The sequence below is a fragment of the Pygocentrus nattereri genome, chromosome 1 (assembly GCF_015220715.1).
Source record: "Pygocentrus nattereri isolate fPygNat1 chromosome 1, fPygNat1.pri, whole genome shotgun sequence".
Taxonomy (NCBI): domain Eukaryota; kingdom Metazoa; phylum Chordata; class Actinopteri; order Characiformes; family Serrasalmidae; genus Pygocentrus; species Pygocentrus nattereri.
The window spans coordinates 28,267,848-28,284,854 of record NC_051211.1 but is presented as its reverse complement, the minus strand read 5'-3'; the positions used below and the strand labels follow the sequence as shown (position 1 = coordinate 28,284,854).

At 39.4% G+C, this 17,007-nt stretch overlaps 2 protein-coding genes across 5 annotated transcripts; one reads left to right on the top strand and one right to left on the bottom strand.

Moving 5' to 3' along the window:
- The first annotated feature begins 429 nt into the window (after window positions 1-429).
- slc13a4 (solute carrier family 13 member 4) lies at window positions 430-14,257 on the top strand. The gene is made up of 16 exons (XM_017710679.2): window positions 430-1,023; window positions 4,405-4,533; window positions 8,166-8,302; window positions 8,928-9,103; window positions 9,316-9,370; window positions 9,473-9,506; window positions 9,591-9,665; window positions 9,746-9,930; window positions 10,967-11,086; window positions 11,328-11,429; window positions 11,524-11,625; window positions 11,804-11,910; window positions 12,332-12,462; window positions 12,552-12,713; window positions 13,435-13,572; window positions 13,740-14,257. Exons 1-16 carry the CDS (start codon window positions 904-906, stop codon window positions 13,875-13,877), a joined length of 1,911 nt encoding a protein of 636 aa, XP_017566168.1. The 5' UTR covers window positions 430-903; the 3' UTR covers window positions 13,878-14,257.
- A 497-nt stretch (window positions 14,258-14,754) lies between these two features.
- LOC108435102 (cytochrome c oxidase assembly factor 6 homolog) lies at window positions 14,755-16,798 on the bottom strand. 4 transcript variants are annotated; one of them, XM_017710681.2, is made up of 3 exons: window positions 16,646-16,798; window positions 15,698-15,887; window positions 14,755-15,205 (listed from the first exon to the last, which is right to left on the bottom strand). In XM_017710681.2, the coding sequence occupies exons 2-3, from the start codon at window positions 15,839-15,841 to the stop codon at window positions 15,110-15,112; spliced, it is 240 nt and encodes a 79-aa protein (XP_017566170.1). In that variant the 5' UTR covers window positions 15,842-15,887; window positions 16,646-16,798; the 3' UTR covers window positions 14,755-15,109. The 4 variants fall into 4 exon arrangements, with proteins under 4 accessions (XP_017566170.1, XP_017566172.1, XP_017566171.1 ...); XM_017710683.2 differs by having other exon boundaries at window positions 15,698-15,884; XM_017710682.2 differs by having other exon boundaries at window positions 16,659-16,798.
- Window positions 16,799-17,007: the final 209 nt, after the last annotated feature.

The following is a 17,007-nucleotide window of genomic DNA, read 5'->3' as shown; positions in this document are numbered from 1 at the left end:
TTAGAGACTAAGCATAACCAGCTTTAACTGAGTCTGTGTTTATGCGTAAAGCTGCATTGTAAAGCTGTAGGAAGCACTGCTGTTTTGATGCTGTAGCGGGTTTTAGCGCTGTCCCTGGCGCTTCAGCTGACGGGATGTTGACCGTCAGCCATGTAGCGGCTCCGCTTTGATGCAGAAGTCCGTATTTCAGGCTCCTGTAAACTAAGCGCAGCAGCAGTCCTGTCTTACTGCTATGACTGGCTAGTGGTTCATTCTCGTACCTGCAGCCGGACGCCCCGTCGGCAGCAGGCGGGTTTTGTCCGAGTACAGGTGTGGAAAAATTAGACCTACCCTGTTTCCAGCGCTGATCTCTCAAAGAGCAAAGGGGGCGCGGTTAGGGCGTGGCTTAGAGAATAAACGCGCTTGTAGAGCTTTAAATTTAAACTGCAGCTTGAAAAAAGTTTTTAAGTTATAACGAGTGCTAGTTTGACTTGTGCCACTGGTTGTTCTGCATTTAACTGACGTTTTGATGTCTGCAAACCTTAAAGAAAACGGCGACACACAAATAGGAATGAACAACAGGCGAAAAGGAGTTTTCTCTTCTGTCAGAACACAGTGTGAGAGATAGAAGAAGGATCTGTACACCAAAGAAAAAAGTCACTGCACTGACTATCCGAGCCAAATATAAACTTTTAGGAAAAGACCAGCTTCGGGCTCTAGGAGTCTTACAGAAAGGGAAATGCTTGCTTTTGTAGCATCCTAAGTTACAGCAGGAAAGTACAGAGGTTCGCCAAGTTACAAAGAGAGGGAGAACCATTCACAGCTGATTTGTGAGAAGCTCTTCACTGCAAGTTTGGACGCCAGGGAAGAAACGCCAACAAGAAGAAAAAAAAAGAACACTCCTAAATAAAAAAGGAAAGTCAGATGAGGCTGGAGACCGCTAGAATGGACCTCTTCAGAAGATTATGGACGGCTCGGAAGCTGATTCTTGTGGTGATGATCCCGCTGTCTCTACTGCCCCTGCCCCTCATCCACCCGAGCAGTGTGAGTACCTCAGTCTTTCACGCATTAGCCTTTGTGCTCATTCGTACTGCTCTAGATGCCCCATTTCTCTCTTGGACACAGGATAAAAACATTTACCAGCAAGCTTATGTGATTTGAAACCAAGAGTTTATAGAGTTTATAAGTTTTGAAATAAATAAAGTTAAAGTATAGCAGTCAACAACTTGCGCACTGGGTCTAAAGAAGCATTAGGTTCACAAATACTGAGATAACTAGAACTAGAGTGGAACTTTTTAGTATATCCAGCATCTGTCCGCATAGTAACTTGCGTTTGTGAGGCTATCCTTCTCTTTTTGTGATAGTTCTGGTCTTAAGTAAATTCACAAAGATTTGAAAATGAGAGCGTAGCAGCCTGGGTACTGTCACCAACAGGCCAAATGTATGTGCCTGAAATGGAGCAGAGACACAAATCCAGTCATGTAGAGGTGTTATCGCGGTGCAAGTCCAGCAGATTCCTTCTTAAGCAGACACGAGTGGAGGCATCCACTCGGTTAGAGCAGCGTTCTTTTTATTTTCTTGTTTAACATACCTCGCTCACCTCATGGACTTGTTCATTAATGATATAACCTTGAAATAAAAAGGAGCACGAAACTGTGCAGTTCTGTGAGACATCTGCAGCAGCTGAATTACTTCTTACCGATTTGGAAAGTGTCCAGATTCAGGGTGTTATACACGCTTGCACATAAATGTTATAACAAGATGCCCCCTGACCTCATGTCCAGTTTTATTTTATTGAATAAAGCATGTATGTGTTCTGCAGAGCACTGTTTTTTTGTTTTTTGATTTTTGAAACACCAGCAGCTTCTACAGATGTTGTTTGTTTATACAGTGTTATAGAGATTCATTATAAGTCCAAAGCCTGCTGTCTAACCTTACCGCCCCCTCAAACCATCATCTAGCCCTCAAAGGAACACACTGTCTACATTTTACATCGGTGGAAAAGGAATTCCACAAATTTTGCTCAGTGACTTTAGACATGCTATCAGAACAATGTTCTTAATCACACTACAACTACACCTGTAACACCCGTCAGAATAGATGACAACTGCAAATAGATATTATTGTTCTGGCTGATATGCCAATCAGGCACTTACTGATGTCTAATCAGCTCCAGTAATAATGATCAATCCTTTTTACCCCATTAGGAAATGCCATTATCCCCTTTCTGATTGGATTTTCATCAGGAAGCTGACTGAAGATTAGATTAATTTTGTCAGTCAAAACCGGTGCTCCTAATCATAGGTCAAAAATAAAGACATCACGCATCATAGCCTGACATCTGGCCTGACATCTAATGTTCTCCTTATATTGTCTACAATATTTTTTTTTTTGGCAATTTGAAGTCTCCAAAATAATAATCATCATAGGATACCATGTAGACCAGAAAGCTAGAGCCTACCTCCTCATTCAACTAAAAAATCTTCATTCATGCGAGACCAGAAATGCGCCAGGTCAGACCACTTAATAGAAATCAGTAGTGTCTGAATGGACTGATTTCCTTGAGCAACAAACAGATTAGTGCCCAGCAAAACACCATGTGCTGGCCTGGAGCTTAATCTGCCAGCTATGCACATTACTATGGCGTGCCTTCACCTTTGAGCCCGGCTACAGCCGGCAGGAGACGTGAAACATAAGAGGGAGAGTTGGGAAGGAGGTGAGAGCATGCCAAGCAAAGCTTTATGTGGTGCTACTGGCAGTGAATGGCCACTTATAATGGTGATGTAGAAATGAATGAGAAATGTTTTAGCTGAGAGGAAGTAAAGCTGAGTGTGCGAAGTCAAGACAAGCAAGTTTCTAGGACAATCATGATTTAGCATTGCTGTATGACTATACAATGTGTGAGTGGGTATTAATGCTGCTCGACTGCTTTTAGCCTGTTATGAAACCTGATTAAAACATCAATGTTAATCACCTGACTAACTTGCTCTTTGCTACAGCCTAATGGCTAAACTAATGAAATCTATATGCACTCTTAAAAATAAAGTGTTCTTTGTACAATGTCATTGCTCAACAACTTTTGTATTTTGTAAAATAACTTTCAATAGATGCTTTTTTTAAAGAACAATTTTTGAAAATGAGAGGATGGGGAAGAAGTTCCATATTAAGGGAGCACCCTTAAATTGGAGAAAATGTAAGCCTTTAAAAGTTTTGCACACTTAAAAATTTCCTTTTCAAATCTCAGTCTTCTGTAGCATCGGTCAAAGAACCTCAAAGTAGACATCAGGGCCCCTAGATGGTCCACATTTTCCTCTATTCCCAAGTATTGCTGGTTGGGTTGGAGCAAAAACTCTATCTCGGGCTTCTTGAGGATCAGTTTGACTCCTTCTTATTTAAAAGACCGCACTGACACAGAAACATCAGACTTTATTTGCTAACGAAATCTGTAGATGCATCTAGACGCATGCTTTATATGCTGTTCTGAAATTCTTGTTGTATAGAAAAAAGGCACTGCCAGGCCTTTTTTTCCATACAACAAGGGCAGTTCTTCATTCTTCTCTGAAACAAGGTGTCCACAGATGTTTGCTACAAAAAAAGGGTTTCATTTCACTCATTCCTTAAAACAGTGAAAGCTTGGGCATTGTTGAAGGTTGTGAACAGTCAAAGTTTCTTGCACAAAGAAACAGCCACCTGGCTGTGTTGATGCAATGCCTGGAATGCCATTTCATTCATGATTAATTACAGCTGAAGAAAGTGGTCCAGTAAGTCATTTAAATTTATGAGATTTTCAAGGGTACCAAAGCCTAGCACTGTGTGTTTAACAGCAATCTGAAAGTTTCATTTGACAACTTTATTCTATAGTGCACTTTTTTTAGAATAACTAACCAATAAAAGATTTATTTAGAAGAACAAAGTTTCCACATTCACATCCTCTTTCAGACTTTTTGCACATGCAGAAACTAGTTTTACTAAGCTGGACAAAATTACAAATTGTCAGTGAGCATTAACAATATCTGCATCTTTTAGGTATAACAACAATGTGGTGAAATTATAATATCTTATAATTGACACTTCAGGCTTGCCAAAAGGATTCTCCATGATGCCATAGAAGACTCTCTGTTGGCTCTCTGAAGAACCTTTGAGAGTCTGATAGTTTTTAAAGAAACATTTAATTACAGGTACTTCAGAGAACCAAACGTGGCTCTTCTTTTGCCATTATTTCAAGGAACCCCTTGACACTTTTAATAGTAAGATATTTGTTGGTGTAACATATTGGTTCTAAGACGTTCTTGAAATAGATATCTACTAAAAATGTGTTATTGTAATGCATCACATGTAGATTTGTCTACATTATGTAAGAGAAGAGAGCATTTAATATTCAGTCTCTTGACCTACTGCATATTTTTTGTACACATCCATCTGTAGGAGTCGTCCTGTGCCTATGTGCTGATTGTAACAGCGGTATATTGGGTATCCGAGGCTGTGCCCTTGGGAGCTGCTGCATTAGTGCCAGCCTTCTTGTATCCACTGTTTGGGGTACTCAGATCGAGTGAGGTAAGATCATTTTCCTATTTAAAACATTTAACACAGTCTCTGATTAAAGCATTACTATATTCAGTACTCTATAACTGTGATTTTGAAAGTGGAACATTTTTTCCCGTTTTTCTATAGAGGTCAGCATGGTCCTATGGCATACATTAGATGGAAATCTCAGGAGATAGTGGGATTTATGTTCTGCTATGAAGTGAAGTGTACGGTAGCTAACGGTCCCTGTAAAGCTATTTAGAAAATGTATCTTGGGCACCAGGTTATTTATTGCATATAATTTAGCTTTTAAGGGGGGAAATCTTTATTTGTTTCGTATGAAAGACAGGACATTTGTAGAAGTTCTGTCTTTTGGAATCTCTTTTTGCAAAGTTGGGAACAGAGACGGGCAGGGGAGGTGTTGTGTGTGCGAGACTCTCTGATTAGATTGCGTAATAGCCCTGCACTGTAGGGCCTCTGTCATGTACTCTTGACCTTCTGTGAAATGCTCTCAGCGGCATATCCTAGAAGTACTGCTGCGCACACCTGTATAATTAAAAGAAGCAATGGGGAGTGTCTTTTGTAGGGCTTATTTATAAAAATGCGTTAGACATTTGTAGCTCACTGATTAATTAAAGTGTATTTGCTATTAGTATTAGTAAGGTTGATAGAAACATGTACTATCTGGTTTGGGTTGCTGTTTTATGGGTTGCTGTTTTAAAAGTTGGGTTGCTCTTCTATGTAAATAAAAACAGAATAATTGAAAAATCTTGGAAAATGATACAAAGACAACATATCAAATGTTGAATGTGAGAAATGTTAAGGTTTTTTGAAAAATACATGCCCATTTTGAATTTGATGCCAGCAATGTTTCAAAAAAAGTTGAGACATGGGAAAAGACTGGTGAAACATCAAATTAGGCTAATTAGCAACAGGTCAGTAACATAACATAACATTGGGAGTTAATCATGTACAGTGCATTATATCATTAAAAGATTCAGTAATCCAGAGAAATCTCTGTAACCAAGAGACAAGGCAGAAAACCATTACTGACTGTCAGTGATTCTCGGGCCCTCAGGTGGCACTGCATTAAAAACAGACATGACTTTGTAGTGGAAATCACTGCATGTGATCAGGAACACTTCCGAAAATCATTCTCTGTGAGCACAATTCATTGCTGCATCCACAATTGGAAGTAAAAATTTTATCATGCAAAGAAGGAACCATAGCCTCTTCTCCTGGCTCTAGCTTATTTGATGGGCTGAGGTGCAGTGGAGAAGTGTCCTGTGGTTTGATGAATCAAAATTTGAAATAAATTTTGGAAAGCATAGACGCAGTGTCCTCCGTGCTGAAAAGCATAGAACCATCTGGCTTGCTATTGGTGTACAGTTGAAAAGCCGACATCTGTGATGGTATGGAGTGCATTAGTGCCCATGGCATGGGTGACTTAAACATCTGTCATGGCATCACTGATACTGAACAATAGATACAGTTTGGAGCACCATATGTTGCCATTCAAACAATGTTTTAACAATGGCTTTTTCAGGGAAGGCCTTGCTTATTTCAGTAAGACAAGAACCACATTCTGCAAGTATTACAACAGCATGGATCTGTATGTAGTAAGAGAGTCTGGGTGCTACACTGGCCTGCCTGCAGTCCAGAACGTGTCACCCCACTGATAACATTTGGTGCATTATGAAACCAAAAATAAAGCAAAGGAGGCCCAAAACTGTTGAGCAGCTGAAATTCTATATCAAGCAATGTCTCCCGATCACTTGATATTAAAAGAAGAGGTGATGCAACACAGTGGCAAATAAGCCCTTTTGTTAACATTTTCAAAAGGCAATTTCTTAGTTTCAACATTTGATATGTTGTCTTTGTATTATGTTCAGTTAAATATTGATGGATTATTTATGATTTGCACAACACTGCATTCTGTTTTTATTTACATTTAGCACATTTTGTACAACTTTTTTGGAAACAAGGTTGTAAGGCAATGACAAATGCAAATGCACAGTAATTTTGTTGCTGTTCCAGAGGGACTTTCTCTATGGGGAAAAAAGCCTTTAAGTAAAGCAGGGATTATAAAGAATCATTTCTTCTAAAACTGTCCACCGTTGAACTATAAAATTATCATTTAGCTAGGCAGTCATCCTGTCTTTATCTTTAAGATAGACAATAAGAAATTTGGAGTAACTGAAACTGAGAATACTGAAATTTAACTAGAAGTACTAAAGCACAGTATCCAGCTATGTTCTTGTAAATTGTCCAGTGTTGTATACATATATGCAGAAGGCCATATGAATAATGGTCATTCTGACATCAGTTCAGTTCAAACGATCTAAATACTACAGCCTCCTCTGTAAATTCATGCTATTTGTGAGAAATCCCATGAGAAATTGGTGATTATTATGTATTACAGCTCCAGTATCATGAACAGGGCCAAAGAAGAATTGCAGTGGTATAAAATGAGATGAATAAGAAACACGCATTTTGTTTAAAAAGTTTGGCTTCAAAATGTCGATGTTTCAGGGATGTTCTGTGTGATTTAATTGTTACAGGTTTGATTATCTGAAGGTGGTTTCTATCAATACCAAATACAGTTTAAGTTATATTTTCAAAGTGGTCAGGAGATCCTGGCAGGACTGTTTCAGGCTGATTTAAATCATTCTTGGGAAAAAAGTGGATGTAATGCTTACTTTAATGACAACGGTAACAGTAATAAAATATGTTGCAAACTGCAAAGCAAAAAAACATATTTGAAAATTCCCAAGATGAATACTTAGAGAGATTTTCAATTTGATAACAGGTCACTTTTACCTGCTTTGTGATTTTAAATGACTTTTTTAACATGATAAAAAGATATTGCTTGTTGCTCCAGCAACTTCATATTATAAGAGTTAGATGTGATGACCGAAGGCCATAAGTCTTTCAACTCATATGTGTATCAGTCGTTTGTACCACCCTCTTATAGCATTCAAATTAAACCTGTGGCTACATTACGTAAACCAGAGTACTGCATCATGTGACTAAATCCCATCGACAAACTTGACAAAGCAACCTGTTATCTTAAGTCTGTGTAATCGTGTTTAGTAAATATGCCCTTTTTGCACAAGTCCACCGCTTTATGCACTAGTCAGCTGAGCAGTGAGCTAATTCTGCCCATCATTTCTTTAGTTTTTCCTTCCTTCCTTTCTTGTTTCCTTCCCTCCCTCCCTCCCTTCCTTCCTTCCTTCCTTCCCCTTTCTCCCTCCCTCCCTCTTCATGACTACAGGATCACTATTGGCTGAATATTTTTAGTTGATGGATTATTCTCAACCCAGCAGTAACAGTGAGGCCATGTTAATTTAATTCACTGCTGTGTTGAGAGATTTCCATAACCCATATGATATCTGGTCAGTGGAGTGGTCCCTTTCCTTGATGGGACAGGATATGGGGGCTGGTAAATTGAGTAGCAACAGGTAGACTTCAATCAGTAACTGTAATCCTATTAAGTGCATGTATATGTTAGGTGTCTCTAGTGCGATGGCCACTGAATGTAAGTACAAAGTAACTACCTAAATAACTGGCAAGTCAGTGTAGTGCAGAGATGGCATATGTGATATCTGCTGCTCCTCCTTGTCTTTCTTTGGGTCCTGTTTTATTTGTGTGTCTACTTTCAGGTAGCCTCAGAGTACTTTAAGGACACTACCTTATTGCTGATGGGAGTTATATGCCTCGCTGCTTCCATAGAAAAGTGGAACCTGCATAAACGCATTGCTCTCCGTATGGTGATGATAGCAGGGGCCAAACCTGGAATGTAAGTTATTTTCAAACACAATTTCACACATAAGTGAAATAGATATCTGACTGATATCTGATCTGAAATATAGATATCTGATTTCTGAACTATGATGATAATCTGAGTGATTCTGTATTTTGTGGAAAGTCATAAAACTACTAAAGAAATTATATGCTGCATCATATCCCCAGATTTTTATAGATCATAAAAACCTTAGAAACAGCAGATGCGATACTGATAATGAGTCCTTGGTTTCTCGTGAAATAAGAACCTTTTATCTTTTATACCATTCTACAGATTGTGCAGTCAGTCAGACTGATTTGTTACAGGACAGAGTTGACTTAATGCACATGTGTCAGGCTCCAATCCTCACTGGCCAAAACACCGCAGACTTCAGCAAGCTGCCTCGTTAAACACATGTGTTTCAGCCTGTTAACTTATTTGCAAGGCCTTCATGAAGGCAACGTTTAACACAGCATTTTGGCAAGGAACGTCCCCAGTATGACATGCCTGACTTAATGTATTGTTCTTTATGGGTTCTTTATTTATTGTTAATTGTTAGATGTAATTACATGCTGGTTGATGTGTTCCAAGTCGGTTTTACGATGACGTGCTTCAGGCTGGGGGTTGATGTGTTACACAGGTTGGTTTTGGGGTTCATGTGCTGCACGGTATTCCTATCAATGTGGCTGAGTAACACCTCTACCACTGCCATGGTAATGCCCATTGCTGAAGCTGTCCTTCAGCAGCTCATCTACACTGGCATCGCCGACTCCCATGATGACTCTGACACTGTGGAGACCCAAGAAGATGAAAACGGTAACATAAATCCTTTTGCCAATCATATATAAAAAAAAAAATCTAAATGAATTTTTAAGATGAGAACATTTTGCTATACAGTGAAAAATACCTGCCTTTCTCAAGACCACATTTATTGTTCATACACTAGCAACCTGTTGTGCTATTGCACCAGTGCAGTGCTGCAAATATGCTTTTGTTCACCAAGTCATAATTTAAACATGTTTTTGCAGATAAAGAGGAGACCCTAAACAAGAACCAGCTTGAGCTTCTGTACCGCAGAGACAGGTAGATGTTCAATCAAAAGGGAAAACTTTATTTACATTTACATCTCAGACCTATGCATCATGCTTATTTGCTGTATTTTCTGACCCATGTTTATTCATACAGTTGTGAGAAACCTGAGCTCTGCACGTTGTCGGAGGTAAGACCCATGACATCATTTGAACCTGAATACCACAATTCTGTGGGAACAACAGACTGCACTTTTTCTTTCCCTGTACAACAGGAAGCTAACGGTCTTGCACTGAAGCCAGGTGTGGGACCAGACCTTCCAAAAGAGACTAATGGATATTTACCTGAGGTGAGAAGATCAGCACAGGTCAGCAACATGCAGGATTAAATTTCACATTCCTATAATCACTCATTGCTTGTACTTTTCAGGCAGCAATTGACATTCCTGTACCAAAGAAACCCAAGATTCGGAGAGACTCCTTGTATCCCACCAAGAGGGACCACATGATCTGCAAGTGCCTGTCTCTCAGCATCACATATGCAGCAACCATCGGTGGTCTCATCACAATCACCGGCACCTCCACCAACCTCATCTTTGCAGAACAGTTCAATAAGTATGTATTCTATTATAAATTAAATGAATTTTGCAAGATGAATGGTAATGCCATAAAATGTTCAGTCACTGGGTTTCCCCTATTTGAGGATTTGTTTAAGCAGGCCAACACAATTGCTCAAAATGTCCTTTTTATGTGAAAGAATTGTTGGACAAAGGTGTATTACACCTCGCCTTAAAACAGAAAACAGAATGCCAAATCTGTCTCTTTAAAAGAGGCTTAAAGCTTTTTTGAAGCTGCTGTATTAGGCTGATCATGTTTGCAAGCTTACTGTTACTTTTAAATATGAATATAAAAATATAATTTAGTTAATTACACTTTATATAATAACCATTTCTACAAAATACAAGATATCAGTCATGCTCATTCATACTGGGTTATTATGCCAGTTCAGCAAATATACCTTGTCAGCTCAAATGTTCTATTGTAAGGAACTTGATTTACTATTCTTTGGCTGTTTTGCTGTAAACAGGACCTTGTACATTCCTTCCACAACAGAAGGCAAAGACTGGGTTTGGGGCCCTTTGACCTACAATTATGTGGGTCGGTCAGCTCAAGGAGAACTCTAGTAGTATAGAGAGGGGTTTGAGACTAATCTCTTTCATGGCTTTGCTTCAGAATTCAAGGAAAGCACCATTTGCAATAAAATATATTGTTTTTTTTTTTATTGTAGGACAGTAAATAATCTGTTACTGGTTTTAGGATCAATTAGCTGCTGCTGTTTCATCAGTATGAGAAGTAGAGCAAGTTTGAGCAAGTTTGCTTTAAATGAGATAAAGATAAATGTGTGGAATCAGTGAAGTCTTGGAAAGTGCAAAGGTTAGCTTGTTTCTTGGATCTGAAGATAACGGTAAAGGTAAACTTTTACATAATGTAATTATTATGAGTGAAACTTCATGTAAATGAATGTAATCCATAATGGGTGTGTATACACACACACACACACACACACACACACACATATATATATATATACATACATGTAAGTACTGTGACTTTAACCACTTACTCATAAAATCTTCAACCTCTCTTTCAGTCGATACCCAGAAGCGAAGGTCATAAACTTTGGCACATGGTTCATCTTCAGCCTGCCGATTGCTCTTATTATGCTGGTGTTAACTTGGATCTGGCTCCACTGCCTATTCCTTGGATGCAAGTAAGGATACACTGTCTCTGTCTACATAACCTTTTCATGGTCCCCTTATTAAATCTGTCAGGTATAAATCTATGTCCAAAATCTTTAGGTACAGATCACTACAAAACTGTATACAATCTACAAGCATTTCCTGAGAATCTGCTTGCTTAGACATGTGCATGTCTATAAGCAGTGATATCCCTGTATTGAATTTCATTAAGGTCACCAAGGTGTTGTCTCATTGTTAAAACAACTCTAACAGTTTCACAGAAACTTGTTCATGGAGTAAGAAGCGCAAAACCAAACGTGAGATCCTCTCAGAGAAACGTATTCACGAAGAGTATCAGAAGCTTGGTCCCATCAGGTAAAACATCGAAGAAAAAAACAAACACAACATTGAGGGGCCCATTAGGATGCCTTGAACTGCAACATATTCAATGACTTCTGTTTCCAAACAGCTATCCTGAGGTTGTGACAGGCCTTTTCTTCATTCTGATGACACTGCTGTGGTTCACAAGGGAACCTGGTTTTGTTCCTGGCTGGACATCCCTGTTTGAGAAGTATGTGAAGACCCCATACATGAGTTTAACGATGTCTGTCCATAAGTACAAATGTTACTTTAAAGCCTCTGCAAAGACTACATAATTTAGTTCACTCAAGAAAATATTAAAATTCAAACAAAAATGTGTATGACTTTAAAATATATGGTGTTGGAATTAAATGCACACTGCTTTGCAGGAAAGGCTACAGGACAGACGCCACAGTTTCAGTGCTGCTTGGTTTCCTCCTCTTCCTCATCCCTGCAAGGAAACCCTGGCCATCTGCATTCTCTAGCAAGAGCAAAGGTCAGAACTCACCGCATTACTCTTCATCACCCACTGTGCGGTACTGGCCATAGCTCTAATAGAAACTGCTAGGTATAGCCAGGTACAACATGGGAGTGAATTGGAGAGCTTGAAATATTTGTCCAAAACCTGGCAGGATTCCACTATTTATGTCAAGGTTTGGCTGTGTGATGTCTCAAGTATTTGTCATGCTTGGGCTGGGTTCAAATGGGTTCATGTATCTCAGGTTTTCAGCCTGTCTCACATTATAACTTGGTTATTAATTTTGATTTTGTTTATTGATGAATTCATGATTGACATTGTTGCAACATGGCACTATCAAAATCAAATGTCAACATAGGCAAAGTCAGGACAGCCTTGCTTTTGCACATTGTTTGGAGGCAGAATTTGGAACATGAGGTTGTATTCTCTGTTTATACAGGGGAAGATGATGAGGAAGATGAGGAAGACCCTTTGGCGCCTATGATTACCTGGAAAGACTTCCTGAGATTGATGCCATGGGAGATCGTCATTCTGGTTGGAGGAGGTTACGCCCTGGCAGCAGGGTGTAAGGTATTGATATCTCCTTGAAAGTCTCAGTGACATATATGTCAGGGCTGTTAGGGCTGCACTAACCACTCTATGGTTGTTGATTTGTGCAGGTGTCAGGGCTGTCAATGTGGATCGGCCGGCAATTGGAACCAATGAGTGGCCTGCCACCATGGGCTGTCACATTGTTGGCTTGCCTGCTTGTATCTGCAGTAACAGAGTTTGCCAGTAATCCTGCGACCCTGACAGTGTTTCTTCCCATCCTTTCAGCATTGGTAAGGACACATAAAGAGCAGATTGCAAGGTATAGAATGTTATTGTTGTGATGTAATCCAGCACTGTAAATTCCAACTCTGGACCAGAGACTCTCAAACAGTACTGGGGAATTGAAGATTCTAACGCACACCTACCCCGTACCCTATTGTACTGAAGGTACTAGGCTTACAAATGTAACTAACTGCACGCATAACTCATTAGACACTTGCCTCACACCATGTTAATTCATCTTAATTAGATATTGTTATGAGGTTTCTGACACAGATGTTTGTTGCACACCAGAAAAGAGTAGCAGCAGTCAGCTGTCTGTTGTCCATACCTTTGTCTGGTATGTCATAGTGTTGGAAACCATAACCAGGTGTATTTGTGCATGCTTAACAATACAGCATAGTTTGAGGCAAGTGAGTGATGGTTTAGGCATGCAGTTTGCACAATTGCTAATTAATGCAATTGGCACATAATTGGAACTCAAGTTTCCGTTTTCCGTTTGATTCATCATCAAACTGTTGCTTTTAATCAAAGCAAAAATAGTAGGCTGTGGAAATGCCTGAAATTATTTTCTCTAAAAATTGCCATCTCATACTTTTACAAACATGTATATATTACTATTAGCTACAGCTGAATGTCCTGCTTAGTCATTGAGGGGGGAAATTGTTTAATACATCATGTTCTGTTTTGAAAGGCCCGTGAAGCAACTTTTAATCTCTCTTGCCCTCTCAGTCAGAGACTCTGCAGATAAACCCCCTGCACACTCTCATCCCAGCCACCATGTGTGTGTCCTTTGGCGTCATGCTGCCTGTTGGAAACCCGCCTAACGCCATCGTGTTCAGTTATGGACACGTGCAAATTAGCGACATGGTGAGATATCAGCAGTCAATTAAACTGGCCCTATACTGATGTGCCAAGAACTATAGAACTCCAGCTTTCATGTTCAAGTTCACATGCAATGTGGGCAATCAGCATAAATTGGTAAATGCTACTTGTTGAATAACTCATTGTCTATTGTGTTTCCATTCATTTTGCAGGTAAAAGCTGGTTTTGGAGTGAATCTGATTGGAGTTCTGGTCGTTATGCTGGCTATAACCACATGGGGTGTTCCCCTTTTCCAACTGACTGAGTTCCCTGCCTGGGCTGTAATGAGAAATGTTACTGGCAGCTTGTAGTCAGAAGGCAGCCACAAGCTTGTCACAGACAGCATTTTTTTTCCTGAAAGAAAACAATGGAGGACACTTTGAATGTATGGCAAAGGAGGCACATTTTTCATTTGCTGTGATGGCCTCTGTTTGTGCTCCTCGTGTGAAGTGCAATGCCTTAGTGAAACACAGGGAGTAAAAGGCATTTTAATTGGAACTGTAAGCAAACCACATAGTTAGCATAAAAAGAGAATGTTACCAGTTCTTTAATTTACAGATCATTGCATTGTTGTATTATGTCCGGAGGGTTTTATAGCGTTTAGATTATGGTTAACATATGGGTGACATAAAAATGTGTATACGTCACTTTATACAACAATTTACAATAAAAGAAAACATGGTAGCAAGTATGAATCTCTTTTTTTGTATGAACTGAATGTAAAATATCTGTACTACAGATTTACTTTTACATGTGTAATAGGAGTCATTTAACTCCTTTAAAACATGAGCAGTTGTATTGTAGCTCCAGCATACTATAGACATGTAGGTGCCTACTATTATGTATTCTTTAAAATAATTGTTGCTGGACTTGGGGTGGGCAATATTGCAATAACATCATGATATTCAGTAATGTATCACAATATTTTGTTTTTTCCGATTTTTGATAAAAAATGTAAAAAAAAAAACAGACCAGTCATAAAAATACTTCAGCGATTTTTATCCACTGCAATGCAGTGTATAAAGAGTACGCTTTTAGAAGGTGAAGCCGCTGGACGACATGTGTATTACACTGCATGATGTTACTATACTACTGTAAGTCATTTAAACAGCAATTACGTGTAGCACATGTAAGAAACATCATAAATCGCTGTAAATACAAATCTTTCATTAACATACATCAATGAAATCACTACTGAATCTCTGTAAAATATTCCATTTATTTTCAATACAAAACCAAAATAAAATAATAACAAGTTTTGTCTGTGTTTGATCACACCCTATATCAATAACGATATAGGGCGTTCACAGCATGTTCATTGCTAGAGCCTCTGCCTTTCCATCTTTCTAAATCCTTAAGGCTTTATCTTTGCATAAGTCACACACCACTGTGTCAGCATCTAACAGAGTCACTGATTTATGAAGTGGTGCCACGGCTTTCCGCATACCGACTTAGGACGCGCATGCCGTATACGCCTTCTGAAGGTACTGCAGTCAGAGACCACAGCTGAAAAAATCCAGGCTCCAGTGTCGATTCCTATGTCCTATAATTTTGGTGCCCCCTCAGCAGGTACATATCCCTCTTTCTCAATCTTCTCCTTGTACTTCAGAAAGTCTCTTCGTTTGTTAAAGTACGTCACCTGTCATGGCAATATAGCACACACTTGGGCACTTTGCAACTGGCCATCACATCGTAAACTTTGTGCCATATAATAAATCAGTGTCATCAGGCTAAAATGAAGCTAAACTTATGTTAAACCATGTTGAGTATACGCCTTCCACTTAATACTAGATGCTGTTTTGGTATTATGACTAAAAATCATTGCTGTTGACATGTATCTCCATTTTAGTTGATTTTTATTCTTCTACAACATTTGAACAAACCAGCTGTCCTTTACATTGTGTGAAAATTTCATGATGACTAGACCAACAGAAATGATCCAAAATCAACTCGAATAAAACCTCTTTACGTTAACATATATTAAAGAAGAACGATTTTGCCCTCAGTTCATTTTGGAAATGTTTTTCTTTGGATGAAATGTTACTCTGGCATTGTTTTGGAAACAAAGGTAAAAATACAAGGAAAGCTAGACTACTACATTGAATAAAACGTCATTAGTCTGAATACCTACCCACTGAGCAGGGCAATTCATCTCAAACTCTTTCTTATATTTCTCACAAGTGGTGACATCGTTCTGGTTGCAGTCCAGGCACTTCCAATATTCATCTCGAGCGCTCCAGCAGGCTCGCCTCTCCTGTGAGTTTGGAGCACTCATAGCTGGATGCAGAATCCAACTTTAACTGGTATGAATGAGACACCTGCTGGGAAGAACAAGGCATATTAGGGATATTTATTGTTAGTGTGATGAAGCATGTCTTATGTTGTTACAACATGCTTTTCTGAGCCTACTGTGGATACCGTTAATACACAAAAACCACTAAACTGTAACTGCGGACCGGCCACTAAAAGAGATCCTGAATGCCCACAGAGCAGAGACTCTGCCAGCAGTGCAGCAGCAACACTGTAGAGACAGAGCTGCACTTTCTCCCAGAGTAAGAAAATACTATTACACAAAGTAAACTTTACTAAATTTGAGAAGATTCACCCCCAGTTTGAACTTTTTTGTGAAACTGTCCATCCTTTTAGGATTAGAGAGAGCAGGAGGATATTTGGTGAGTGACCCACCCAAACACTACACACAGAAACAAACACACACACACACACGCACGCACACGCGCACGCGCACACACACGGTATCAAAAGTGCCGTTTGTAAACACCTACATGTCCTTGTGTAATGTTACATTTTTATTATTTATATTTTTTTTACTCTTTCCAATTCTAAACTGACATTTTTACCATTCTTTTAAGTGCTTCTTGTCATAATTACTTTTCTATCAAATGAAATGAAGAGTTCTAGCACACTGTGATGTTCTGCATGTTCATCTTCTTGTTCTACTTCAGCAATAATGTATCTAAAAACAACAGAGAGAAAGAAAGACAGAGAATCTCTCTCCTCCAACGACGGTCAACAGAAGCCGGGCTGAACATCAGTGGTCACAAAATCGAAGAGAACTCACCAATTAAACTTACATAACACGATGCAGGCGACGCGTTCTCCGCCGCTGTAACTCGCCTGTGTTACAGTCACTGGCGGCTTCTTCACAACCTTTCAGTAAACCGCCAGGCCCTCACTCAGCGAACAAGGGCGAAGAAACAGCCGTCGCCTCGTTCTGACGCAAGAGGACAAAAGACATTGTAATGCCAATATACAACCACTAGATGGCGCGACCGGTCTTTTTTCTTTTTAAAGGAATTACGATCCTTTTTCCTTCGAGCTCCATTGAACAACATATACCGCACTCACAAAGGGACCGGCAGTTTAACTGAGGGCCCAAGATTTTTATACACTCTTAAAAGACACTGGGCTGCTTTCAGCCCA